The 27,226-nt window shown below is 37.9% G+C and overlaps 2 protein-coding genes across 14 annotated transcripts in view; one reads left to right on the top strand and one right to left on the bottom strand.

Annotated features, from left to right (window-relative positions):
• The window catches only part of KANSL1L (KAT8 regulatory NSL complex subunit 1 like), a 154,186-nt gene extending 144,041 nt beyond the window's left edge, over positions 1–10,145 (top strand). For all 6 annotated transcript variants that reach the window (XM_053597789.1, XM_053597790.1, XM_053597785.1 and 3 more), the window contains 6 exons: positions 2,573–2,691; positions 3,515–3,639; positions 4,898–4,952; positions 6,522–6,634; positions 8,262–8,430; positions 9,324–10,145. In XM_053597789.1, coding sequence (XP_053453764.1) covers positions 2,573–2,691; positions 3,515–3,639; positions 4,898–4,952; positions 6,522–6,634; positions 8,262–8,430; positions 9,324–9,554 — 812 coding nt within the window. In that variant the 3' untranslated portion in view covers positions 9,555–10,145. The remainder of the gene's footprint in view (positions 1–2,572; positions 2,692–3,514; positions 3,640–4,897; positions 4,953–6,521; positions 6,635–8,261; positions 8,431–9,323) is intronic.
• Positions 10,146–11,387: 1,242 nt separating this feature from the next.
• RPE (ribulose-5-phosphate-3-epimerase) lies at positions 11,388–27,226 on the bottom strand. Of its 8 annotated transcripts, none has more exons than XM_053597795.1 (8): positions 27,015–27,151; positions 26,371–26,401; positions 25,151–25,270; positions 22,472–22,551; positions 15,713–15,852; positions 15,205–15,339; positions 14,632–14,718; positions 11,388–12,725 (listed from the first exon to the last, which is right to left on the bottom strand). In XM_053597795.1, exons 5-8 carry the CDS (start codon positions 15,848–15,850, stop codon positions 12,603–12,605), a joined length of 483 nt encoding a protein of 160 aa, XP_053453770.1. In that variant the 5' UTR covers positions 15,851–15,852; positions 22,472–22,551; positions 25,151–25,270; positions 26,371–26,401; positions 27,015–27,151; the 3' UTR covers positions 11,388–12,602. The 8 variants fall into 8 exon arrangements, with proteins under 8 accessions (XP_053453770.1, XP_053453771.1, XP_053453772.1 ...); XM_053597796.1 differs by having other exon boundaries at positions 27,026–27,132; XM_053597797.1 differs by lacking the exon at positions 25,151–25,270.

Here is a 27,226-nt window from a genome sequence, read left to right as displayed (position 1 = left end):
TATCTCTAGTGTCTTTCTTTAGAAATCCCACCACAATAGACCAAATCACTACTGACAACTACCTGATCAATAATTTTCTGTAGCACAAAAATCAACAAATTCCTACATTTTCCAGACATTTCGTTATGCTTTTTAGTGTTTCACTCTTAAGAACAGATAACCAAACTGGGCACAGTGGCTCACAGCTGTAATTCTAGCACTCTGGTAAGCTGTGCGGGTGAATTGCTTGAGGTTAGGAGTTCAAGACCAGCCTGACCAAGAGGAAGACTCTCTCCTAAAAACAGAAAAACTAGTTGGGCGTGGTGGAGCATGCCTATAGTCACAGCTACTCAGGAGACTGAGACAAGAAAATCACTTGAGACCAGGAGTCTGAGCTTGCTGTGAGCTATCAAGACACCATGGTACTCTACCAAGAGCAAGAGAGTGAGACTCTATCTCAAAAAAGATAACCAAGACTCACCTAGCATTTCCGGAACTTTCAGACATGCATACCCAAACATAGAAAGCTTTTTATTTTTTTATTTTTTGAAACAGAGTCTCACTCTATCACTTTGGGTAGGGTGCTATGGCGTCATCATAGCTTACAGCAACCTCAAACTCTTAGGCTCAAGAGGTCCTCTTACCTCAGGTTTTCTATTTTGTTACTAGAGACGGATCTCACTCTTGCTCAGGCTGGTCTCAAACTCCTGAGCTCAAGCAATCCACCCACTTCAGCCTCCTAAAGTGCTAGAATTATAGGTATGAGCCACCCTGCCCAGCCTAAAAAATTCTCTTAAAAAGAAGTGCATTATTAAGTAGGTATGGTGGCTCACACCTTTAATCTTAGCACTCTGAGAGGCCAAGGCAGGAGGATTGCCTTGAGGCTCAGGAGTTCAAGACCAGCCTGAAACAAGAGCAAAACCCCGTCTCTACTAAAAAAAAAAAATAGAAAAATTAGCCAGGCTTTGTGGTAGGTGCCTGTTAGTCTCAGCTACTCTAGAGGCTGAGGGAGGAGGAGGATCGCTCAGTTGGAGGTTGCTGTGAGGTAGCCTTATTCCAGGGCACTACACCTAGGACAACAGATTGAGACTCTATCTCAAAAAAGGAAAAAAAAGAACAAGATGCATTATAAAATATTCATTGTATTTGTAAGTATGAAGTAAAAAGTTCCTTGAATTGACTGATACTTTACATCTAACTTTAAGTTCGACGTGAATACGCAAATAGAACAAATGAAATGATAAACTACAAATAATCAGACAACTCCAAAAGCATAGGACATCGGGTCTAGTCTGTCACAAGCCAGTGTCATTTTAAGAAAAAAAAAAAAAAAAAAAAAAAAAACCTAGACTATAAAAGAACCAGGAACAGTAACCAATTTCAATATGTGGATCCTGATTTGAAGAAACTATCCATAAAGAACTTTTTTTCATAATTAGAGAAATGTAAATATGGAATTAGTGTTAGATTTTACATTATACAGAAAAATACCATTTCATAAGATATGCAGTAAAGTAAAATAATCAGGGCAGTAAAGGTGTGAATAAACAAATATGTTAACATACAATTATACATAGGGAAAAAGAAAAAGAGAAACTTAGAAGAAATAGCTAATACAAATAAGTAAACTTCGAATCAGTGTCCCGAAAGAAAAGAAAAATTTCATCTATTAAACAAGAACAGAATGCTATGAACAGTGAATACCAGAGAAGTACTTTTAGAAATTAGTACTCTGACAAGCACTGTTTACATCTGTAATCCTAGCACTTTAGGAGGAGGTGGAAGGTTTGCTTGGGCCCAGAAGTCTGAGGTTGCAGTGAACTATGATTATACCACAAAACTCCAGCCCAGGCAACAGAGCAAGACCGTATCAAAAAAAAAAAAAAAAAAATTCCAGCATGTTAGGCTGGGCCACAGTGGCTCACGTCTGTAATCCTAGCACTTTGGGAGGCAGAGGCAGGTGGATTGCCTAGTTCTAGACCAGCCTGAGCCAGAGCCAGAGCCAGAGCCAGAGCCCATCTCTAAAAATAGCTGGGTGTTGTGGCGGGCACCTGTGGTCACAGTTACTTGGGAGGCTGAGGCAAGAGGATCACTTGAGCCCAAGAATTTGAAGTTGTATGACGCTATGGCATTCTACCGAGGGCGACAAAACGAGACTCTGTCTCAAAAAAAAAAAAAAAAAAAAAAATTCCAGCATGTTTCTGAAGATTTAGTTAAGGACACATTACAGAAATTAGAAGTCAGATATAAAAAATAAAAGAACAGATAAAAAAATTAAGATCAGTCCTGATGGTTCTTTTCATTGAAGTCATAGAAAACAAAAGAATTAAAGAGGGGGGAATGACCTTATTCAAGAAATATGATACACACTGTACAAAAACTGCCAAGGCCCCAGGAAATACTCTTTCCCTGCCAAGGAAATACTCATGGCAGGATTATGGTAAGGCCTCTCACTTTCCATTTTCTTATTTTGTTATGTTTTCTGAAATATGCATTAAAGAAAAGATAGGTAAGGAATCAATCACCATCACCTAATTAGAAAAACAATTCTATTACCAATTTGTGACATTCTCAATGGTTATTTCTACGGCAGGAGAAAGAACTAGATTTGAAGAATTTGCTTTTCAACACACAGAACCGGGATGCCATAACAACTCTACTGCTGTTTCTAATGTCAGCATTATATCAAGAACCCAGAATTCATCATCACAAGTAAGTTTTTAGTATACTAAACTGTATGTAAACTCACCTGATTTTTAAAATAATTTCTAGATTATTTTATAAATCTATAACAGATTTACTAGGATACTTATAATTAGCTTATTAGGAAAACAAATTTGATTAAATACAACTTTTTATAGGAGTCTAATAGTTCATTGATCTTTGGCTATAGCTCTTTTTCTGAGTTAAAAACTAAACCATCTCTACTTTTTAACATATGAAGCTAAATACAGTTTTGCTAATGAGTATTTAAGACTTGTGTTGACTGTTTTGTTTTGGGTTTTTTGTTTTTTTTTTGTCATCTGGCCAGGGAGGAGAACAATCACAATGTGAGAGGGTTTAGGAATAAATAATTAGAAGCATGGGGAACAGGAAGACACAGATGAAAGTTAACAATGATCTTTAGAAGGGCTTATCAAAAATATTTTATCACTGCTCCTAATAAAGAGTTTGTTAAACGATCATTTAGAGTGCTTTATGTTAAGTGTTTTTTGATAAGAGTTTTACATTTTAAGCCATTCTTATTTTGTATGGTCTTAAAAATAAGCTTGTATGTTTACGCTCGTAAATACACATTACACACCTGTCAATAGAGTGTGTGGTTTACAAAGGATAGGAATTATTTCTTAATTGTTTTTCTTAACATTTATAGTCAGATTTCATAAGGGTATTTATAAAAATTATATAACAGCTATGCTGCCGTATCATGTTTATCTAACTCATGAAAGGAAGGTATCATTACAAGTAACCAGATACAAGTATAAAATACTGGTACCACTTTAATCTCAGATACTACTATGATCCTGTTTTACAGAATACTGCACGACGGAGATTGAGAAGTGAGAGTTCTTATAACATAGATAACATTGTGATTCCCATGTCATTAGCAGCACCAGCTAAGTTAGAGAAACTCCAATATAAGGAAATACTTACTCCAAGGTGTGTATACTTAAATCTTTTTATTTCTTTTTTCCTTTCTTCAATAAAGTTGCCATACAGTATGACAATTTTTAATTTTCCTAATACAGAATTGCTAAACTAATTTGCTTTAGCATTCTTGGAGTCTTTTTTCATTCAATGATATTTTGCTATCTTTGGCACTAAAAGGTACTTCAATTTTACAAAAACTACAATAAAAAATTCTTACTCTTAAAGATAAGAGGTGTGCACAAAGTTGCAAAAAGAATTTTAAAAAGAAAGCAACTACCTTTGTATGGGGTAGTCACACCAAAAAACTACTGTGACAACAAAAATAAGATGCGAATGTATTCCAAGTCAGCAAAAAACACATTACATAGAATGATGAGGTGGGTGGGTTTGGGCAGACACCCACACAGGAAGGGCAGGTAAAGAGGGTGTTCATACAGGGAGACCACAGAAAAGGCACATGGACAAGCGTGTAAGGCTTAGCTTAAAAGAAGTTAGACCCAGATTGTGGAGGTCCCTGATTGTCGTATACGTCTGCATTCTCCTGGCACTTAAATTAGCTCAATTTTTTAAGGGATAAAAGCAGTTTAAGAATATGAATATAGTACCAAGAAGTAGAGATAGAAAAGGTTGGAAATAGAGATGTAAGATGGGTGACAATGACATTTAATTCCTATTACTGATATTTGGATTTCATCATTTCTCTTATTTCATAAAAGTGAGACTGTCTCAAAAAAATAAATAATAATACTGCAGGAGGTATTATGAGAACTCTTATAAAGAATGTATTGATACTTTCTACATAAGGAATAATATTTGCAGTTATGATGCTCTGCAGCAAAAAATGTTTTTCAGCTTGCAGTGGTAGGCTGGAGTAGCTGAAAGCTAAATACATTAATGGAAGAGTTCTGTAACCTAGCTATTAAATTATTGGTAGCTCAAAGAGGCCATGATAGGTCTTTTTGCATGGAAGAAATTAGAAAACACTACAAATCAGAGCTTTTCTCCTGCCCCGCCCCGTTTTGGTTTAGCCAAGTGTATCAGCACAGCACTGACGGCCTTCATTCAAAGTCAGTTCATATGTGTTATGCATAAAATGTAGCTCTGCGGAACACACAGCTCACTGTAAGGCCAAAAATAAAGCCTTATAACTTCCCTTGTCCTGTTTTTGCAACATAAATATTTTTTTCTATTTAGCTGTACTTAGAGAATAAAATTGCTACATTTAGATAAACAAACAGTGTTTGAAATTTGTTTGTATCTCCAACAGCTGGAGGAAGGTGATTCTTCAGCCCCTGGATGAATGTAATCTAGGTGTGGAAGAGGTAAGCTGCTTTTCATTTAATGGGATACATATCACGAATTATGAAGCCTGCTTACTGTGACATTCAAGGAACTAAAGGCAAAAATAAACCCTTAACGTCTACTGACTTTTTTCTTTATACTTATAAAAAGAAAGTTCAACAAAGAGATTAATTAAAAAATAACTTTTTGTGTAAATCTGACCACAAAGATAATAGATAATTATAAAGGAATTTTTTTTTTTTTTTTTTTGTAGAGACAGAGTCTCACTTTATGGCCCTCGGTAGAGTGCCGTGGCCTCACACAGCTCACAGCAACCTCCCAACTCCTGGGCTTAAGCGATTCTCTTGCCTCAGCCTTATAAAGGAATTTTTTAAAAGCAAAACTAAAATATACTGTCTTTTCAGAATCTTAGGGCCAATTTGCTTTTGAATTTGGAAAATTTCAGACTACAGAAAAGTAATTGATATAAAGGCTAGAACAGTTCTTATAACATTAATGAAACATTAATGTTTTTGTAATTAACTATTCATAATTGGTGTCAATTCCAAAAATAGCCTCACACTGTATCAGATCAGGCTGTCTTTACCAAATTATGAAAAACTTGTTTTTTCAGGCTCAGCACCTGGTGCCAGCCACATACACTGAATTTGGCGGGTTCGAACCTGGCCTGGTCCAGCTAAACAACAATGACAACTGCAACAAAATATAGCCGGGCATTGTGGCAGGCACCTGCTACTCGGGAGAATTGCTTAAGCCCAAGAGTTTGAAGTTGCTGTGAGCTGTGATGTCACAGTATTCTAACGAGGGGAATATAGTGAGACTCTGTCTCAAAAAAAAAAACACACACACACAAAAAAACTTGTTTTTTTAGATTTTGGAATTGCAGGCCTCTGGGCCTGTATGGGTAAAATTACATTAAGACAAGAATAATTATAGAGAAAAATACAACTGAACTAATTACAAGGTGATGGTCTTTAGAAGCAGTATTACGTTAAAGACATTTGATTGTTATCAAGTAACAATCTTTCTATCCCTGGTGCTCATGTTTTTCACCTACTAAAAGTTACGTTTTAATGCCTTTCCTTCTTCTAATGTATTCTTCCTTCTCAATGATCCTAGCCAGAAATTCCAAATTCTTAAACAATATAAGCAAAGTAGTTTTCCAGGTTAGAATTCCAGGGAAATCATTAAATAAATTAATTCTGACTTAACTCAAATAATGTTTTAGTTTTCTTTGCTATTAACATATACTGAGAACAGTGCGTGTTCCATAAGGGACAACCAATGAAAACTATAGAAAATATGAAGAGCTATGACTTTGTAAGCTTTGTGGCAAATGGAAAGTACTGTGAACCCATTTATAATCTACCTAACGTATATCTTCAAACATGAACCAATAGTGAAAAAGTTTTCAAACAAGTTTTTGACTACTATTTTTTCAGAAATCTGAAGCTCATTTGTTTTCTCAACTCACAATTGTATCTATTTTAGGGTTTGTTTCCTACTGTTCTCTGGATGAGGAATTATTTAAAACTTATTTTCATATTTCAAAATGTTTCTGATTAAAGCAAAAATATTTCTAATCACAGATAGAAGATCTTTCTGATGAAGTCTTCACCCTAAGACACAAAAAATATGAAGAGAGAGAGCAAGCCAGGTGGTCATTATGGGAGCAAAGCAAGTGGCACAGACGAAACAGCAGGCAGGTGCTACAAATTTAAATTACAAACCCAGGGAATCCATGTGGAATGAATAAAAATTCTAAATGAATTCTAGGGGAAGACCACTAAAAAGGAAAACATAATGATGTAACATTAGCTATTTGTGCACTAGAAATAAAACACTACAGGTTCAGCGCCTGTAGCTCAACCGGCTAAGACACCAGCCACATACCCCTGAGCTGGCGGGTTCAAATCCAGCCCGGGCCCACCAAACAATGACAGCTGCAACCAAAAAAACAGCCAGGCATTGTGGCAGGCACCTGTAGTCCCAGCTACTCGGGAGGCTGAGGCAAGAGAATTGCTTGAGCCCAGGAGTTGGAGGTTGCTGTGAGCTGTGATGCCACAGCACTCTACCCAGGGTGATAGCTTTAGGCTCTGTCTCAAAAAAAAAAAAAAAAAGAAGAAAGAAAACACTACATATATTGAGTATATATTTAAAATATATTTGGGCTAGCCAGGCGCGGTGGCTCACGCCTGTAATCCCAACACTGTGGGAGGCTGAGGAGGGAGGATTGCTTGAGCTCAGGAGTTCGAGGCTTGTCTGAGCAAGAGTGAGACCCCGACTCATGGCAAAAAATGGAAAAACCCAGCCGGGCGCCGCAGCAAGCGCCTGTAATCCCAGCGGCTTCGGAAGCTGAGGCAGCAGGATGCCCACAGCCGGAGTCTGAGGTTGCAGTGAGCTACGATGCCACTGCCCTCTGCTCAGGGCATAGGGTAGAACTCTGTCTCGACAAAAAAAAAAAAACAAGAGAAAAAAATATATATATATATATATTTGGGCTACCTACAAAATGATGAAATGAGTTTCTGTATCCTACCTACATTCCATTTCTTGAACCCGCCACCTCCGGCATATGGGGCCAGTGCCCTACCTCTTTGAGCCATAGGCGCCGCCCTACATTCTATTTCTTATAATCATTGTCAGGCTCAGTGGATTTAAATAACAAATAAAATGAAAATTGTCTCTCTATATAAAGTAGATCATTTCAGTCTACTCTAATAGTGGACCTAATACTGGGAAATGGAAATCTAGGTAGTCCATTTTAACATAACTACTTAAAAAATGTGTTTCTTTATAAAAAACAATTTCTCAAGAAACCTCTCCAATCTAAGAAACAAATAGTCCAAACTAATTTTAAAAATACAAATAGGCTTTTCTGTGGGCAGACTGGTGGATTAAGAAAAAACAAAAACCCAAAAAGGCTTTGAGCAAAGGGAGAATCATAGACATAATAATTATAGATATTGAGAAAATCTCTGGTAATTTATATTTACATTTGATTTTGGGGCAGCACCTGTGGCTCGAAGGGGTAGGGTGCTGGCCCCATATGCCGGAGGTGGCAGGTTCAAACCCAGCCCCCACCAAACACTGCAAAAAAAATCCACTATTATAATTTGGCAAAATATTCAAAAACTTACTATTTTAATCTTCTGAGGTATGAAAATAATGGCATTAGAAAGTTCATCTGATGAATTTTTAAAAATACTTTAGGTTTAAAGAAAAGCTATCAAGTTTAGCTGACTTAGTGATACCTGGGATTTGTTTATAAAATGTTAAGACCTCAAAAAATAACAAGTAATGATATATTTTCTCAATTTTCTTGCTAGAGCTTATAGCAAAAATGTTGAAGGACAGGACTTATTTTTGAAAGAATACCCTAATGACTGGAGTAGCAGTCAGCACTGTGCTGCTGAAAGTCCTCCTGAGCTTTTTTCAGAGAACCATGATCTGTGCACACACAGTTCACCTTCCTCAAATCAAAGTCAAGAAATCAAAGTGAGTATAATATGTATGATTTGTTAAATGTTAAATTCCTTTTACTTGCCTTCTAACCTTTGTTTTTACTTGTTTGTAAAAACTGCTTATTATAAATTGTTCATTACATAAATTCAGTAAAGACAATCAGTAGAGATGGTAGGTAAGAATCAAAGTCTGTATTCCAGCATTCTAGTTCTATCACTAATTACCCTGAATTATCAGTACCAACTTCTTACCTATTCACTTATCTATTAGGGAATGGGGATACTATCAAAGTTTCATTACAAAACAAATCTAATTAATGAAGGACTAGAACCTGATACACAATGTCAGCTGTTATTTCTCTTCTTCCTCATATGTAAGATTTTTACTTGTGTCCCCACTGATCCAGTGCCTACCTCAAGGGGAGTGTTTTCTAACACTGCATCCATTAAGTCCATGCACCTTTCTTCATAAATAGGAGTTGAAAAAGAAGAACCAGATCTAGAACGGAGAGAGCAGAGACTATAGAAATTAATAAGTTACAGAAAACTCAGGGAAAAAAAAATTAATAGGTATCTGTAATAATAATAGGATAAAATGAAGATACTGAAGTAGAAGCTCATCAAACTTTAAAAGAGTTGTAAGGGGGTTCCCAAAGTGCTCTTGGGCTGAAAATGTAGACCAGTGCCCTACAGCAGCATTTCCTCTTCTTGGCAGAGGCACAGTAGAGAAATAATTACTAAAGGTCACTAAACAATTCCTAATACACTCCATTTTAGTTGCTAAATATTTAAGTTTAAATGAAAATCTGTTTATATGCTAAAAGACCAGAATAGTTATTACAAATTTGACATTTACATATTACATGATAAATGAATTTAAACAAAATAAATTAGTTGCAACTTAACTAAAAATGTTTCGCCTTTCAGTCTTTATGGTGGGAACGACGGGCTTTTCCATTGAAGGATGAAGACACAGCAGCCTTATTATGCCAAGATGGAAAAAAGGATGAGATTGAAATGTCAAGCACAGTTTCTCATGGTGAAATCTTCTGTACCAGTGTATTAGAGAATGGCCAGCACTCCAAAAATCAGTCAGATAGAATGGAAGAGTTCAAAACCTTTGGTCTAGGACTTACTAATGTTAAAAAAAACAGGTGACAGGGAACAGGTTAAGCAAACTATGTAAATGAAGGAAAGACAAGAGGAAAAGAAAAGCCCTGTTCTGGATCCCCGTGCCCTGTGGTCACAATTCCAGAATAAGAGCATGTATTGCATGCGTCAGTCTTTTAGGCTGTTCATGAAACAAGCAAGATAAGTTTCTCTTTCATTCTTGAACCACAAAAGTAACTAGCTTTTCATCTGCAGACAAGTGCTAGTCATTTGTGTTTATCATGCAAATTACAAGCACCATGATATTAACTGTTGCAACTGATGTGAAATCACATTACTGGGTAATTTTTAAGACTATACACTCACACATACACATACTTACACACACACACATCCCTGTGTGTCAAACAACTATTTGATACACATGGTTATTAATTAAAATTGCCTCAGAAATTATTAGAGTATACAAATATGTATCTATAAAACATACATATGCACACATTATACCTATGTAGTTTTAATAAAACACTGACAATGACCCACTCCACTTGGAAATGCATGTATGAACTACCCTGAAGTACACTAGTGTAAGCTACAGTATAGAAAAAGCACAGGTTTCCACTGATAAAGACATCTAAATCTTGAACACAGACATCTAAATCTTGAAAACAGAAAGTTTCTTGGTTTTTTTTTTTTTAAACATGTTTAACCAATAGCAGAAGTCACATACCAGGTAACACAATACTCCTTTATTCAAAAATCACTGATATCCTTTGGACTAACTATAGGCTATACTCTTGTTCACTCCTAACAGAATGAGAAAGTGACAGTTAAAATGAGCAACAAACAAGAAAGTCCTCTCAGTATAAACTTTTTAAAAAGTGGCTGCATTTCTAGCTAATGTGGTCATTCCTTGATATCACTTACCCTATTTACATAAGCCTCTTTCGTCTTGCATCCTAGATTGAGGATTAAAATTTTTCAAAGGATAGTGCTTCAATATTGGATACCGAAGAGTGTACATTAAGGAAAATTCTTTTACAAGCTACTATACCATTTTTTTCTATGTGAAGTTCGGGACAATTTATATAAATCAATTTTGTCATGTAAAAAAGGTTATTCAAGTGGTAGTACCCATATAACTGAAAATTGTGGCCATCTGGCTTCGTTTATGTGGTTTGACGCTAAAGTTTTGGCCAGGGATTAGGAAACGATACTGGTCCCTTTAAAGGGGAAAAATTCAAATTCAATGCTGACAAACTTTTGCTTATAGTTTTGCTGTACATTTATTTTTAAAGAAAAAGAAAACAAAAGCCAGACGAACCCAAATTTGTCCTGGCAAATATTCAACTCTTGTCATGTCTGATGATTATAATCTATGTAAGTTTTTTAATTAAAGTTATTTCTATATGCCTTGTGTTGTCTGATTCAATAAGTGTCACCCATTAACCTTTCCTAAGTCAAAATAATAAACGTTAAAAAATGCATTTTTACTTTGTAGGAAAAAACACAAGCAACCTGTATTTTATGCTTACATGTTAGCATTCTTATTTTTGAAACCTTATTTCTCAAAACTCCTAACAGTCACAGTTGTTTAATCATACTGGTCCTATTACTTCTGGTCATTATTTATTAGATAGCAAGAGTATTGACAAGAAATACAAGTAGCTGATACGTATTAATAGTCTCTGTATAATTCTGAACACAGTTATAAATATTTAGTTGATAGATTATCTCTGTACCCTGTCACCTTTTAGCCTACCTGGTCTTTCTCGGAATAAAATACATATCCTTGGGGTCAAGATCCATAGTTCCAGAATATTCTCAGCCATCTGGTTCCGCTATATGGTAAAGTTAGACTGGAAATAAGACAATATTAAATAAAAACAAGCTTCTTTTATTAACCCATTTTCCATGGGTTCTAATTATACAGAGTATAGACCAGAAATCCTATGCCAGTAGGATCTTTTCCATGTTACCATCCTATTTCTGAGTTTTAGTTTCTTCATTTTTAAAATGGGGACTAAACACCTGACCTAGTACCACTTATAGGAGTGATTCATAGATTTAATGAGCAAGTATCAAAAGTATTTTATAACCCACAAAACATAAACTCATATAAATAATGCTAGCCACTTTGTATTGAGCATATTCTAAATTCTAGAAATAGTAGTACTAGAAGTTTTACATATATAACGTTACCTCTTTCAATCTGCAACACAACCTCGCAGTTGTTATAATTATATTCAATGTTTGTGTGTAAATGAGTTAAAGAAAAACACAACCAAGTTTGGGTGATTTGTTAAGGTCAAACAGCTAGTGAGGGGAAGAGTCAGAATTCAATCAAATAATACTTCCAAATACAAGCTTAACTTTTCTCCTTTCTACTTAGAGCTAACCCAACAGCATTATTTAATGTTCTTAAGAATGATGGGTGATATTAAGAAAACCAGGAATAAGGAATCATCAAATAACTTACTTTGACAAAGAAAACCTCCTGATAAAAATCTATACTTGTATTTTAAAACCCCTAAGCTTCACATATATTTTATACCTTTTACAAATCAAGTATAAGGTGAAAAATAAATGTTTCTTATGAAAGAATATGTATGGTATGCCATTGCACTCAAGCCTATATTTTTAAATTCCATTCTACTTTTATCAGGCATATAAACAAATCACAAATGACATGAAATAGGGAAAACACAGGATTTCCTTTGCATTTGGAGAACAGCTGAGAAACAAAATTTTTCATAGAAATACAAAAGAATTTTTCATAGTAGCTAATATGCCCATGTGACGCAGTAAGACATTTATTTTTGTAACCTTAATACAACCTATTTTTACTCTCTATAAAAATCAAGTCTCCCAGTAAAAACTGAGTATTTCACCACGCTAATCTTTAAATTGCATCACTAAAAATGAGTTATACACACCAAATGCTAACCTCTTAAAACATTCTGCAAATAGATTTTAATCACTGGAATGAATAATTGTTTCAAAAAGCTGTACTGCCTGAAATGTGATTTTGTAGTCAATATTCCTGTTTTCCAGTAAAAAGGAGATTTCATGAGCAGAAACACTGAGCTTGTGGTTTCATCGATCAAGAGAACGTTTCTGAGCAGCTTCTGAGCAAACATTTCTTAACAGGTTGATCACAGATCTGGGGTCTTCACTCCTCATAATGGCACTGCCAGACACAATCATGTTAGCTCCTGCCTGGAAGAAGTAAACACTTAGATTACGCCTCAAAGAAAGATGCAGAAGAGCCTAAAACAAAACCTCTGGAATAGAGTTTCTACTTTTGCATCTGTCAAAACCTTAATTGTACAAAAGCTGCTCTGAGATGAGTGGACTTAAGCAATTTAGTTCAATAAGGAAGTTGCAATGTTCACAAATGAGGACATGAAATTACTTTTTAATGTGTCTATGAAATCAATGAATTTTCATAAACCAACTTTAAATAAGCTACATGGTATCTCTGCTGATATTTAGATAAGGTTAAAACCCTTTACTCCTCAATTCCATTAAGGTTCTTTCCAATATATACTAATGCCCCCACAGCTACTAAAAAAACTTTTAATCTTTGAATTATTAATATGAATTAGTGTAAGGATGATTATTGCTAAAATGCGAATTTATTCATAAACTACGGCAACATTAAATTTAAGTAATCTTATTTTTTGCCAGAAAGTATGGAATGTCTCTATATGTTCTTTGTTGCATTCCAGAATGGTTTTTAGGTGGCTTAAAAATGATTTAAAATGTGGAAGCAAAAAAATCAAAAAGAAAGTTATTAAGATGGGTCCAAATTTAGTTCTGAGCTTCCTAGGATTTGACTTGAGGATGGAAACCCAATCTGCTATGTGACTCATTGCTAGCAGACACTGAGAAAAGGAAAAGAACAGGCTGAGGAAAAGTTCTCCATGAAATACTGTCACTCTATGGCAGAGTATTAAAACTTCCAACATTCCTTGAAAAAATAAATTATAAGAATGAGTTTTATAGGGTTAACCTTTAATATGTCCTTTTAGTTAAGTAAGAATAGCACAGGGCAAAGCACAATTAACCAGAAGGAATCAAAGGACCTATGCTCACTGACCTAGCCAGCCCCACCTCCATAAATATTTATTACTGCCTAACTTTTGATAGGTACATACCAAGCAAAAAAGTACGACAGTTACAAAAGAACCTGGAAGTGCAAATATACCACACTGCTGAATATAAGCTGGTCATGTAAGCTTTAAACATTTGTCTTGCTACCAGAATGGCAGGCATCCTCAGGAGCCCAACCACGCTAGACTAGCTGAGAGAAGGAAAAAAAGAAAAACAACTTACCTCACCTCTACATTCATAGCCAAAGGGATTATCAGGCCTAGATTTTCATCAAAAATCATTTTAGCCTGTTCTTTTCTTTTTGAGGTAAGAGTCTCACTCTGTTGCCCCTAGCTAGAGTGACATGGTGTCACAGGTCACAGCAACCTCAAACTCCTGGGTGCAAGTGATCCTCTTTCCTCAGCCTCTGGACTACAGGCACCTGCCACAACTCTTGGCTAATTTTTCCATTTTCAGTAGAGTCGAGGTCTCATTATTCCTCAGGCTGGTCTTGAACTCCTGAAGCTCAAGCGATCCACCTGCCTCAGCCTCCCCGAGTGTTAGGAATACAGGCATGAGCCACCGAGCCTGGCTAGCCCCTTCTTCCATGGGACACACAGATAATTAATACACATTGGTTCTGAAGAATAATATAATAATTAGGTCTATTTATAATTTCTTTATTTTCCCCCTTGATACAAATTACCTTTTCTTTCTCTATTTTGGAAAAATTTCTCACACTAAGATCATCTCACTTAATGATCTTCCAAAGGGCTGGCATTCAACGTATCTTTTTAGGACTTTCTTCGGCATTACTGCTAAAACCAGGATTTACTATGTAACAATGTATGAGATTTTATATTATTCACTTACTGCTCTTTATTTTTCTAGTTCTACATGTGAATAAAAAATAATTTTCTAAGAAAAAAGTCAATTTAGGAAACACAGAAAATCTTTGTCCCATGAGACAACATAGGATAATTACATTTGACAGGAAATTGGTCTAGGCACAGCTAGGGAGCAATCTCACCTCCGCACACTTATGGACAGTGTCAGGACCTACTCCACCATCGACCTCTATATCCAAAGATGGGAACTGGGTCCTCAACCAGTGAACCTAGACACACATGAGGATATAAGTAACTTCTAAAGTAGACAAGGGGGGGGGGGGTGGTGGCACGAGACAAATAAACAGTCATACAGCCAATATTAGCCATTAAAACTCCAAATTTCTCACACAATAACTTTATCAATATAAAACATCATTGGGGAACACTCTGGATTTCATAATGTCACTGCAGAGGCTGTATGTGATGGAAACAAGACAAACTCTCAGCAGACAATGAAAACTTCCAAGAGATCCAAAGGTTACAGAGACAATGGTTTTTAAGAAAATTCCAAGATAAAGATTTAGTTATCTTTTTAATTTCCAAAACCTTAATCTACCACAGTATTTATCATACTGTGTGAAAATGGTTTGCAGACACCCTTTGTCTCCTCACCTTCACAATAGGACACGTCTAACATAGAAGCCTTCCAATGTATGCATACTGACTGAACACTAACAAGAAAAGCGTCACTGAAAAATCAGATTTTTTTTTACCTTTGGCATCATATCTTCCATGAATTTCTGCCCTCCAAACCCAGGTTCCACTGTCATAACCAAGGCCATATCTATCTGATTAGCCCATGGTGCCAAATACTCAACTGTAGTTCCTGGTTTGATGGCAAGGCCAACCTGCAACAGAAATAAACCTGCTAAATCACATTAACAATTTGTTCCATATTACATTATTGTGGCATAGCAGGGACCATAGAAGTATTTATTCTCACTAAATAGGGCATACAAATTATTCAGATTATCACCTTAGTCTTAAAAAAAATAGTTCGCAAGGCTATTAAATGTAAATGTTTCCTAATGGCAGTAACTTTCAGAAAACATCAGTGAAATAAATAAATCCTATCTATCTGAAAAACAAGTCACACTTAAACTCTGGCTTAGCAACTGAAAAACAAGCTGTTTAGGTCAGGTCTTCTTCAGCTATCATTGCCTATTTCCAAACTCAGACAATGACCAGTATAAAACATTACTGTCATCACGGATTTCTTACCTTCATCCCATTCTCCCGAATGTCTTTTATTAAAGCCCCTGGGTTCTCAGTAGCCTCGAGATGAAAGGTGTACTGATTGGCTCCTGCGATAGCCATTGGCTTTACCCACTGTTCCGGCCTGGACACCATCATGTGCATGTCTAGAAAGAAAGACACGTGTGACTATTACTGGAAGGAAAATACCTGGCTCTGGTTATTGAAGACAGCCTGTAGTTTTACCATTTTAAACATAAACCTCTTTTGGTATCACAAAAATATTACTTAGTTATGCTGTAGTAGTTTTCCTTTATCCTGAAGACAAGGTTTTAGTTAAACTCATTTATGAGAAAATACTCTTCCACACAAAGCATGTGGTGCTAGATAGTGTACATGGAACAGTAATGATCAGAAATCAAGAAACCCAGGTCCAGAGTGAGGAAATGCCCCTCTAAAATAGTGAAAGAAGTTGTATTATCTGTGTAGTCTCATGCCTCTATGAAAGCTAAATGAAGTGGTTCCTCTATTTATTCTTTCAATTAACATTTATTGAGTAATTACTACACTATTAACTGTTCTGGGCCCTAAAGATCGAGGAAAGACAGGCAAAAATCTGTTGTCACAGGAATTGCATTCTTAGATAAACAATTAACAAAACAAATAAAACACTAGGTTGGCAGTTCTGGTCAGAGTAGCGAGGGCAGCAGATGCACCAGTCAGGTCAGGGAGGCATGTGATGAAGAGGAACAGCAGAGTTCTTCAGACTCTTGGGTTTTACTCCAAATGAGATGGGAAAAACATCACACGATTTGACAAGATCCGACTAAGGAGGCTACTATGGCAATATCCCAGGGGAGAAGTGATGGCAGCAATTAGGGATGGATATGTTCTAAAATTAGAGCCAACAGAGTTACTGACAGATTAGACCTGGAGGTAAGAGGAAAGCCAGGATGGTGCTAAGGATTCTGGCCTAATCAACCAGAAGACTAGAACTGTCATTAACGCAGAGGCAGAAGACTGCAGAAGAACTGATTGAGGGGTAAGGACATATTGACTAGACATTGACACTGACTCTAATTCTAAAGCCTGAGTCATAAAAATGCCTAAGGGGAAATTGGGTGTGGCCTTCTTAAAATCTTAACTTAGAATAATAATATTTCATGTAAAAGAAAGAGAAACTTAAAAAAGGGTAAACCAAAAAATAACCCTTTGAAGAATTCTGTGCTCAACAGAGGGTAGTGGGGGGCAGTTTTTGAGGTTTTTCTTTTCTTAGAGGAAACGTATTTCTGCACAGCTAATCAATATTTAAGAAAAATTGTAATATTCCAGAATTCAACAAAGATCATAAAATACAAGAAAGCTCTGAAAAAAGTCAGTAAAAGAGTGTATAAAGCTGGGCAGCACCTGTGTAGGGCACTGGCCCCATATACCAAGGGTGGCAGGTTCAAACTCAGGCCCAGCCAAACTGCAACAACAACAAAAAATAGCCAGCATTGTGGTGGGTGCCTGTAGTCCCAGCTACTCGGGAGGCTGGGACAAGAGAATCGCCTAAGCCCGTAAGTTGGAGGTTGCTGTGAGCTGTGACTCCACGGCACTCTACCCAGGGTGATAGCTTGAGGCTCTGTCTAAAAAATAATAATAATAATGATAAAGATGACTCCCATGCAAATTAAGAATGGCATTGTTTTACATTTCTGCACGCCTTTAATGTCTGGCTTGACAGAAAACACCTACATTCTCGTATCTGTTCTGCATCCAATCTGTCACAATATACATGCTCCATCACTTACAATGGACTTACACTGGCTAATAGTTGGGCAAAATCACCTAACACAAACCCTATTTTATGAGATAGTATTGAGTATCTCCCATAACTTACCGAATACTGTATGGGAAGTGAAAAACATAATGGCTGCAGTTTCTATAAGGATGGTTCCTTTTGAATGAGTATCACTTACTCACCATCATAAAGTTGAAAAACTGAAAGTCAAATCATCAAGTTGGGGACTGGGATTGTTTGTTTTGTACATATTAAGACAAGGGAGGAAAAAAGTACATGAAAAAGAGAGCAGTATATTTACAGCCTGTTCAGGTAAGTGTGGATATCATCCTGATTCTATAGCAAAAACGTAACAAGTGGTAGTTTTATAAAGGCAATATGCAATCTGTAAACTCTATCAGTGAATTTGTCTTACTTTGTTACACAGACCTTCCAAATAGTAACAGATTTCATTCCAGATTACCCCAAAATTACATTTCTTAAAAATTACTACAGTTCTCATCAGAAAAGTTGTTACATATTGGGAAGCTATCAGGCTTACAGTGGTAAGACACAATTTTCCCTCGCAAGTTCTAACTGTATCAGTGACAACAAAAACTGACAAGATATCTTTTCTGGTATCTTATTATCTTAGTTTATTTCAAAGGTATCTAGTTTATTTTTTAAAAAATGTTGGTAAAATTGGGCGGCGCCTGTGGCTTCGTGAGTAGGGTGCTGGCCCCATATATCGAGGGTGGTGGGTTCAAACCCAGCCCCAGAAAAAAAAAAAAAAAAAAAAGCCAGGCGTTGTGGCTGGCACCTGTAGTCCCAGCTACTTAGGAGGCTGAGGCAAGAGAATCACCTAAACCCAGGAGTTGGAGATTGCTGTGAGCTGTGATCCCAAAGCACTCTACTGAGGGTGATAAAGTGAGACTCTGTCTCAAAAAAAAAAAAAAAGTTGGTGAAATAGCCAAATCTGAAAAACCGTACTTCACTGTCAGTTGTTCTTTCAAGTAAAAATGTGTTCATGAAAAAAGCCACTAGTTCAGATCATAACTCAACACTACAGTGCAAGTGATTTTTCCTGAGAAAATCAAGTTCCAGTAAGCAGAAGTGCTTGACATGTACTGCCTACAATGTTAACACAAAATTATAGAAAGAGTTGTATTCAATGACCCAGATTTGTAAAATAGCATGCACTGCTTCATCGGGCTATTCTCTATAAACAAGTGGTGATGACAGAACATGACTACTGGTATGTCCAATACCACTGCCTCAATCTGTGTTAAGGCACCAGCAAACTAACTTACCACACTGCTTTTACATCCTCTGCACCAACAGCGGCAAATAACACCTTAGTATTATGAAATGCTTTTTTTTTTCTTGAGGCAGAGTCTCACTGGGTCACCCTAGGTAGAGTGCTTTTGCATCATAGCTCATAACCACCCCAAACTCCTAGGCTCAAGCGATCCTCTGGCCTCATCCCAGTACCTGGGACTACAGATGCCTGCTACAAAACCCGGCTAGTTTCCCTATTTTTAGTAGAGATGGGGTCTTGCTCTTGCTCAGGCTAATCTCCAACTCCTGATTCTAACAATCCACCCTCCTCGGCCTTCCAGAGTGCTAGAATTACAGGGGTGAGCCACTGCACCCAGACATGAAAATACTTTTGATTCCTCATCCATGATCTGCAAGGGTCTTAAGAATTTCTATGGGGGGCGGCGCCTGTGGCTCCAGTTGGAAAGGCGCCGGTCCCATATGCTGAGGGTGGCGGGTTCAAACCCAGCCTCGGCCAAACTGCAACAACAACAACAAAAAAATCGCCATGTGTTGTGGCGGGTGCCTGTAGTCCCAGCTACTCGGGAGGCTGAGGCAAGAGAATCGCATAAGCCCAAGAGCTGGAGGTTGCTGTGAACCGTGTGACGCCACGGGCACTCTACCGAGGGCAGTAAAGTGAGACTCTATCTCTACAAAAAAAAAAAAGAATTTCTATGGGTACTTAACATTTGGGGACCACCGATTTAGAGAGTTAACAAGAACAGACTTTTTCTTATCACTTTATTTCTTGGAGATTACTTCTACTCAATACTAAAACTGAATAGCTAAAAATTTCAGCAGTTATACACAACATGTGATCTAGTAGATATATATTGTATTCATACATCTCTTACCCAACAACTAAGATCCAAGAATTAAACAAATGCTTAAGATAAAAAAAGTCATAAAACCCAAATATTAAAGCTTAAGGAGTTTATTCATCTTTTAGACCAAATTCTAGAAAGATTAATAAGCAAGCAACAAACTACAGACAGAAACAACAGCCTGCGTGTGGTGGTGGCAGTAGGACTAGTGAAGGACAGGCACGGACAGCAGTGGGCTGAGACGATGGGAAACCAAATAAAAGGGAGAAAAGAGAAAACTGGAAAAAAAATTTTAATTCACCAAAAAAATCAAAAGCAGAGGACTCTGGCCACCGAAGAGTGGGAGCAAACAATGGTAATTACTTCATTCACTTCTCATAGTCAGAAGAACAACCTTAATTCACAGAAAAAGTTGTGGTATCTGGTATAAGCTGATTAAAGGATTAAGAAACTTGTTTTGGAAAATTCACTTCCCAACATGTAGTTTTAAAGAAAAAAGGACTTTCAATCATCAAAGAATTATCTTCCACTATTGTAATGGTGGAACACTATTCCTCATGCTGCACAAACAGGATAAAGCACACTGATATGCTCAACGTAGCAGGACCCTACAAAAAAGCTGCATATGACAGAACTTTTTGCAGTGACAGAATGTTCCAGAGCTGCACTGTGCAACACAGGAATTAATAGCTATGTGTGGCTATTGAAAATTTGCCCCCATAATCATATCATTGTATACACTTATGATTTAATAAAAAAAAAAAAATAAAAAAATAAAAAAAAAAAAAGAAAATTTGCTAGGTGGTGAATGTGAATGAGAAATTGAATTTTTAAATTCACTTAATTTAAATTTTATTTATTTAGATAATCTCACTGTCGCCCTAGGTACAGTAAGTGCTGTGGCATCACAGCTCACAGAAACCTCAAACTCTTGGGCTTAAGCAATCCTCCTACCTCAGCCTTCCGAGCACCTGGGACTACAGGCTCACCACAATACCTTGTTCAACACTTTGCCTTGATGAACTTGGTAGTTAAGAAATCAACCATCCATTCTTCCCACACTTGAGCATTTAGTAGAGATGGGGTCTTGTTCTTACTCATGTTGGTCTCAAACTCCTGAGGTCAAGCAATCAATCCACCACAGCCTCCCACAGTGCTAAGATTATAGGCATGAGTCACTGTACCTGGCCAAGTATGGCTTCTAACTACTATTCTTAACAGCACAGAGTCCTTTATAAAATTGGCCCACAATTACTAATTAAGAAAATCTAAGTTCTATTACATTTTAACAGCTATATAAAGAAGTAATTTACAAAAACTTGCAAAATGTCTGATATGTAAGACATTTGGCAAGTGAGACATTGCTAGCTTAGTATAAAACAAAAAAACTTAAGGACTGAATCTATGTTCCATGCAAAGTACCTACCAGGTCATTACATAATTTTTTTCCTTCTTTTTTTTTTTTTTTGACACAGAGTATCATTCTGGTGACCAGGACAGACCAGAAACTCAAAGGGGCTCAAATGATGCTCCCATCCCAGCCTCCCAAGTAGCTCACGCCACCACACTTAGCTAATTTAAAATTTTTTTTGGTAGAGATGTGGTCTATGTTGCTCAGGCTGGCCTCAAGGCATCCTCCCGCCTCAGTCTTCCAAGGCCTGAGCCACCACACATAGCCTATGTAATCTAAGAATCCTAATCTACACAGTCCTGTGATATCAGGGGTGGATAAAATAGAGGCTCCAATTGGTGGAAAGCTCTAATTTGCATGAAATAAATGGCTTCTAGACAATAAGTCAATCGATTGATTTGTTAATTCACTTAACAATTACAAGGAATCCAATCATATGTGACTATGCTTAGCTTTAGGAAAACCACAATCAACAAGGTATATTCAATTCCTGCCCTCATAGAGTACCTAGTCTCATAAAAGTAATCTGGATTGAAGAAAATGCTATGAAAAAAATATCAACAAAGTAGTATAATTGGATAAAGCATAATTTAGAATAGGGTGCTCAGAAAAGCCTTTTTGTGGAAATGAGCTGCAGCCCAAAAATGAGCCAGGCAGCCAGGCGAATCGCTTTCTAGGCAAAGATTAGGAAGAGTAGGAAAACTTTTTTTTGTTTTTTTGTGAGACAGAGCCTCAAGCTGTTGCCCTGGGTAGAGTGCTGTTACATCACAGCTCACAGCAACCTCCAACTCCTAGGCTCAAGCGATTTTCCTGCCTCCGCCTCCCAAGTAGCTGGGACTACAGGCACTCACCACAATACCTGGTTATTTCTTGATTGTAGCCGTCATTGTTTGGCAGGCCCGGGCTGGATTCGAACCTACCAGCTCATGTGTATGTGGCTGGCGCCTTAGCCACTTGAGCCACAGGTGCAGAGCCTTGCTTTGTTTTTTGAGACAGTCTCATTATGTCACCCTCGGTAGAGTGCCATGGCATCACAGCTCACAGCAAACCTCAAACTCTTGGGCTTAAGCGATTCTCCTGCCTCAGCCTCCCAAGTAGCTGGGACTATAAGCACCCACCAGGACACCCAGCTACTTTTTTTTGTTTGTTTTTTATTGTTATTACAGTTGTCATTTTTTTTAGCAGCCCTATTTTTTTGTTGTTGTTGCAGCTGTCATTGCTGTTTAGCAGGCCCTGGTTCTTACCTGCCTCTGGGAATGTGGCTGGCGCCCACCCACTGAGCTAAACACCCAGACCAGGAAACCATTTGCATGGGCTTGTTTGCTACAGTCAGGCTAATGAACCCCACCCCTACCACCCAGAGATGGGGGAGGTTGTACTTAATAAACTTGGAAGTAGTTAAGAAATCAACAATCCGTTCTTCCTTCACTTGAGCAACACATCCAGCTTCAGATGGCATAACACCCACTTACCAAAGAAAGGGTCCTGGCCTAGCTGCTTTCGGAGGCTTTCTACCACAGGGTGACCAAAGGTGATGTTGGGAACAAAATGCCTACAAGACAAACAAAACCTTACTCTGAAAATGTTTTCAATTTAATATCAGTATCTCTCTCAATATGAATTCTAACAGGGAGTGAGGGGCTCGTCTGGCATTACACTATTTTTCAAATTAATACTTAACATCATCAGTATTAATACTGAAAATGCAAACACCTGGATAATTTTGGTCATATTATACATTTCCTTGATATTTCAACAAGTCACAATGTCACTCAAAAATGTTATCATGATAATGATTTGAATGTGTAATCCATAACCTATGACAAGTGGAAAGGAAAGAAGCCAAAATAAAAAACCTAGTTTTTCTGATCTGCCCAAATCATGTGATAGTAAGTTGTGGGCTGATACAGGTCTCCTGAATCCTAGCCTGTCACAGGAAGCCTGTAGATACTACTACTACTTCTATCAAAGGGCACTAAATGACAGTTTACTTAAACCTTCTAAAAGATCACCAATAAAGAAATGTGATATTTGCTAATAACTACCTTTTAGTAGGAGTTTATTACATGCCAACCATTCATCTTCACAACAGCTTCATGTAGAGGTACTATTATTATTCTCGTTTGAAGAACATAGGATAAATAACATCCTTAAGTCACCCAGTTAATAAGTGGTAGAGGTAGGATCCCAATTAAGTCTGCTTAGTATCCGACTCAAAATACTTAATCTTTAACCTACTCCAGCTAATCTTTTTAATCACTAGATCACGTAAATATTTAATAAAACTTCCTATATGTAAGAACCCTAGAAGTGCTTCAATATGTAAGAACCCTAGAAGTGCTTCAGAGTGTTGTTTTGTAAAAAAAAAAAAAAAAATGCTGGAGTTCCTGTGCCCGCTAGGAGTTTACAATCTCACTGGCAAGAGATGGCAGAGATGGTTAACAATTCACCAGAACTTGGGCGGCGCCTGTGGCTCAAGGAGTAGGGCGCTGGTTCTATATGCCAGAGGTGGTGGGTTCAAACCCAGCCCTGGCCAAAAAAAAAAAACAATTCACCAGAACTTATGACTCTATTGCTATGGTATAGTTCTCAGTGGGAAACCAACTCAGTCAAGGACTACATTTCCCAGCTCCCCTTTACATGCTGGTGGCCTTGTGACCAGTTCCCCCACTGGACTGTGAGTGACATTATAGAGTCCCAAAGGTTAAGTACTATTACTTTCTGACTTGCATTTTACCCTTCTGCCAATAAAGCCCTTGAGGAATGGCGGAGCCCCAGGATGGAAAGACACTCAAACTGTTACATGAATGAGAAAGTGTAATAGGCAGCTACTGAAATCTGGGTTTCACTGAAGTAGCAGATAGCACCCTACATGAGGATTACAAGAAAAGCTAAGCCGTAACCGGTAGGCAACATGCAACTGCAAATAAAACATACCAAATATTAAAAGAAGCTCGTAAGATTCACAATACAAATAGGATTTGTAAAGATGGAAAAAGAAACAAGGCTGAAAATGCAACAAAAGGAGAAATACACAATTATGTTCAAAGAAGAGGGAAGTGGTATTGATCAGCTAGACTAGCGTGAAAAAGACAGGAGGTAGGTTTGTATCACATTAAAGGTGTCAAATGCCAAGTTCAGCTATTTGAATTTTATCCTGTTTAAATACGAAATAAGAATTTTAAACCAAGAAGCAAACAGTAAGAAAGAATTGGGCAATAAATTATATAATGAAGATAAAATAATAAGGATGACAAAGCAGTGGCTTCCCACCCACTGAGTACAATGCATGGATATAAGGCACACTCCCTGAGTAGCAGACACAACTACAACTCCGATTTTTACCTGTCATGTGTAAATTACACAACCTAATGGTTTGTACCTTCATATTAATCTGAAATAAAATATGAAAAAAAAAAAAGAATGACAAAGACTCACAAAAGTATTATAATTAGGTATGTTAAATGATTATGTATGTATTTGGGGTGGGGGAGTTTGAGGAAACCATGGTTAAGGTCTTAAGTTCAGATGACTGGCAGAATAAGTGTTATAAAAACAAACACATATGGGGCAGGTACAATTCTAAACACTTTCCATACATTAATCATTAAAATCTCACAACAGGGCGACGCCTGTGGCTCAGTGAGTAGGGTGCCAGCCCCATATACCAAGGGTGGCGGGTTCAAGCCCAGCTCCGGCCAAACTGCAACAAAAAAATAGCTGAGCATTGTGGCAGGTGCCTGTAGTCCCAGCTACTGGGGAGGGTGAGGCAAGAGAATCACCTGAGCCCAGGAGCTGGAGGTTGCTGTGAGCTGTGACACTATGGCACTCTACTGAGGGCGACAAAGTGAGACTGTCCCCCCCAAAAAAAAAAAAACCTCACAACAACCCTATGAGGTAGTACTGTTACTGGTATTTTACAGATGAGAAAAAGAGGCCCAAGGTCACATAACCAGTAAGTGCCAGAGGCAGGTGATCAATGCAGAAAAAAAAGAAAGGTTTAGGGGAAAAGACACTTAAGAGAGAGCTGAGGATTCAGGACACATCTGAGAGGGACAGGTAAGGTATATGGTAAAGACACTTTCGCTCAGTAACATTTTGGTCCTTGGAAATTTAATTTTTAGTATTTAGGAAATTATTCTACCACTTGCCTGAGCAATGACTGTCAGGGTTGTGTATAAGATGCTTGTGTTTACTTAAACTTGAAGAGTCACATAAGCAGGAAGTAAGGCCTACTGGATATTTTACAATAAAAATACAATAACCACATCCTGTGGAAATAAAAACAAAAAAATACAGTTTTACTTTATTAAAAAACTCAACCATAACATATAAAACTACTGACCTCTCGGCGTGGCACTCCTGGCTCAAGTAGCTAAGGCACCAGCCACATACACCTGAGCTTGGGGGTTCAAATCCAGCCCAGGCCTGCCAAACAACAATGACAGCTGCAACCCAAAAAGTACCTGGGCATTGTGGCGGGTGCCTATAATACCAGCTATTTGGGAGGCACAGGCAGAATCACTTGAGCCCAGGAATTGGAGGTTGCTGTGAGCTGTGATGCCACAGCGCTCTACCCAGGGGGACAGCTTGAGGTTCTGTTTCCCAAAAAAAAAAAAAAAAAACTACTGACCCCCAAATTATGTGACTAATTTGTGCCACCTATTTTAATCACCTCCATACATTGACCAGATCGTTAAGATTCATGGGTGGTCAACATAAGTAGGTTTACTGTACTGATACATTTATGTGGTACATGTTGGGTCTATGAAAATTAGGTCAATTTAAGGAGGTGGTCATGTAGGGAGGTTCTATTGTATATGTAATGGTAAACTAAAAATCAAGCCTTTATAAGAGTTAGTATTTACTAAACTTCTTACACATTTGCCCTATTATTCTTACTACTCCAAAGCCAAGGCTTTATCATTATCAGTTGTGAAGCCTGGTAAGGTACTAACTGGGTGGAAAAACAAAAGAGAAAACAGATTTAACTACATTGAACAGAAGAAGACAGAACTCTATATAATAGAGAAGAGTGACATTAAAAAGAAATTAAATAGTACCAATTTGTAAATGTGAATGAGGGCACGTAAAGGTTTTATCTATTTGAAATAAATTTTATTTTTCTATCCCCACTCAAGGTAATGGCATTTATGATTTTATGGCCAGTTAACAGTGGGAGTTAAGAGAACTACTTGGCAAGCCCAAGAAGAGCAGACTTGCAAGTCTGTCACAATCTTGTGTAATCATGAGGGAGTCTTACTGTTTTCTCTAGTTTGTTTCCTTATTTTATAACCAACTTCAGAAAACTAGTATCCTGATTCCAAACAATGATTATGTGCTATAACTACAGTGCTTAAAAATTACTTACAAAAAAACTGACCTCCCTGAAGAGCAGGTGCCTGAAGAGAAAATAGACAGGAAAATCATAATTTGAATAATGATACAACAATTATATAGAAATTACTATATGCCAGGCACTGTGAACATGTACTTGCTCACTTCATCTTCCAAAGATGCCTAAGTGGTTGATTCTATTAGTATTCCCATTTTTCAAACAATGAAACTGAAGCTCAATGAAGTTAAGTAGCTTGTCCAAGGTAGGTAATCCAGCAAGTGGCAAGATCTGAATCGTTCGGCAAGTCTGTCCCCACAGGTAGGCTACTTACTAGCTACCGGAGCTTGGGCAAAATCATGCCTACCTCCTTGGGCCTCAGTTTCTCTAGCAAAAAAATGAAAGAAATGTTCTGGAAATTTAAGGTCTCTTCCGGGTCCTAAGGCCTAGAAGACCACACGTTATGGGGGGGAGGGGAAGAGTTGAGGTGTGGAACCCGGCCGCAAATCATCCGCTTCTGCCAGGACCTCCAGGGCTTCCACCCCAACACCCTTCTCAGTATCGCGTTCAGAGAGAGGCGTTCGCTGGCACAGGGACGCCGCGCATCCAACAGGCACTCAGTAAAGGTGCGCCCATCCTGCCCCCGCGCGGCAAGCCCGACCCGAGCCCCGAGGAGTTACCCGTCCATTACATCCAGGTGCAGATAATCCGCCCCAGAGTCTAACATCCGGAGGCACTCGGCCCCTAAATTGGCCAGGTCGCTGTTTAGGATGGACGGGCCAATCTTGCAGCCCGACGCCATAGTGCTGGTTCCCAAAGGCAGGTTACCCCACGAGTCCCCAGGAGAGACGAAGGCGTCGCTCCAATTGGGCGAGCAGTTTCGGCCCCGCCC

This window comes from Nycticebus coucang, chromosome 7 (assembly GCF_027406575.1).
Source record: "Nycticebus coucang isolate mNycCou1 chromosome 7, mNycCou1.pri, whole genome shotgun sequence".
Lineage (NCBI taxonomy): Eukaryota > Metazoa > Chordata > Mammalia > Primates > Lorisidae > Nycticebus > Nycticebus coucang.
Note: the sequence above shows the minus strand (reverse complement) of the source record. Positions and strands in the feature narration are given on the sequence as shown.

Coding starts and splice junctions, on each gene's coding strand:
- RPE (XM_053597792.1), bottom strand. CDS start 27,136: ATGGCGTCGGGCTGCAAGATTGGCCCGTCCATCCTAAACAGCGACCTG. Junction 15,340..15,712: donor TTCGGGAGAATGGGATGAAG/GTAAGAAATCCG, acceptor TTTCTGTTGCAG/GTTGGCCTTGCCATCAAACC. Junction 14,719..15,204: donor TGGAAGATATGATGCCAAAG/GTAAAAAAAAAT, acceptor ATGTGTGTCTAG/GTTCACTGGTTGAGGACCCA.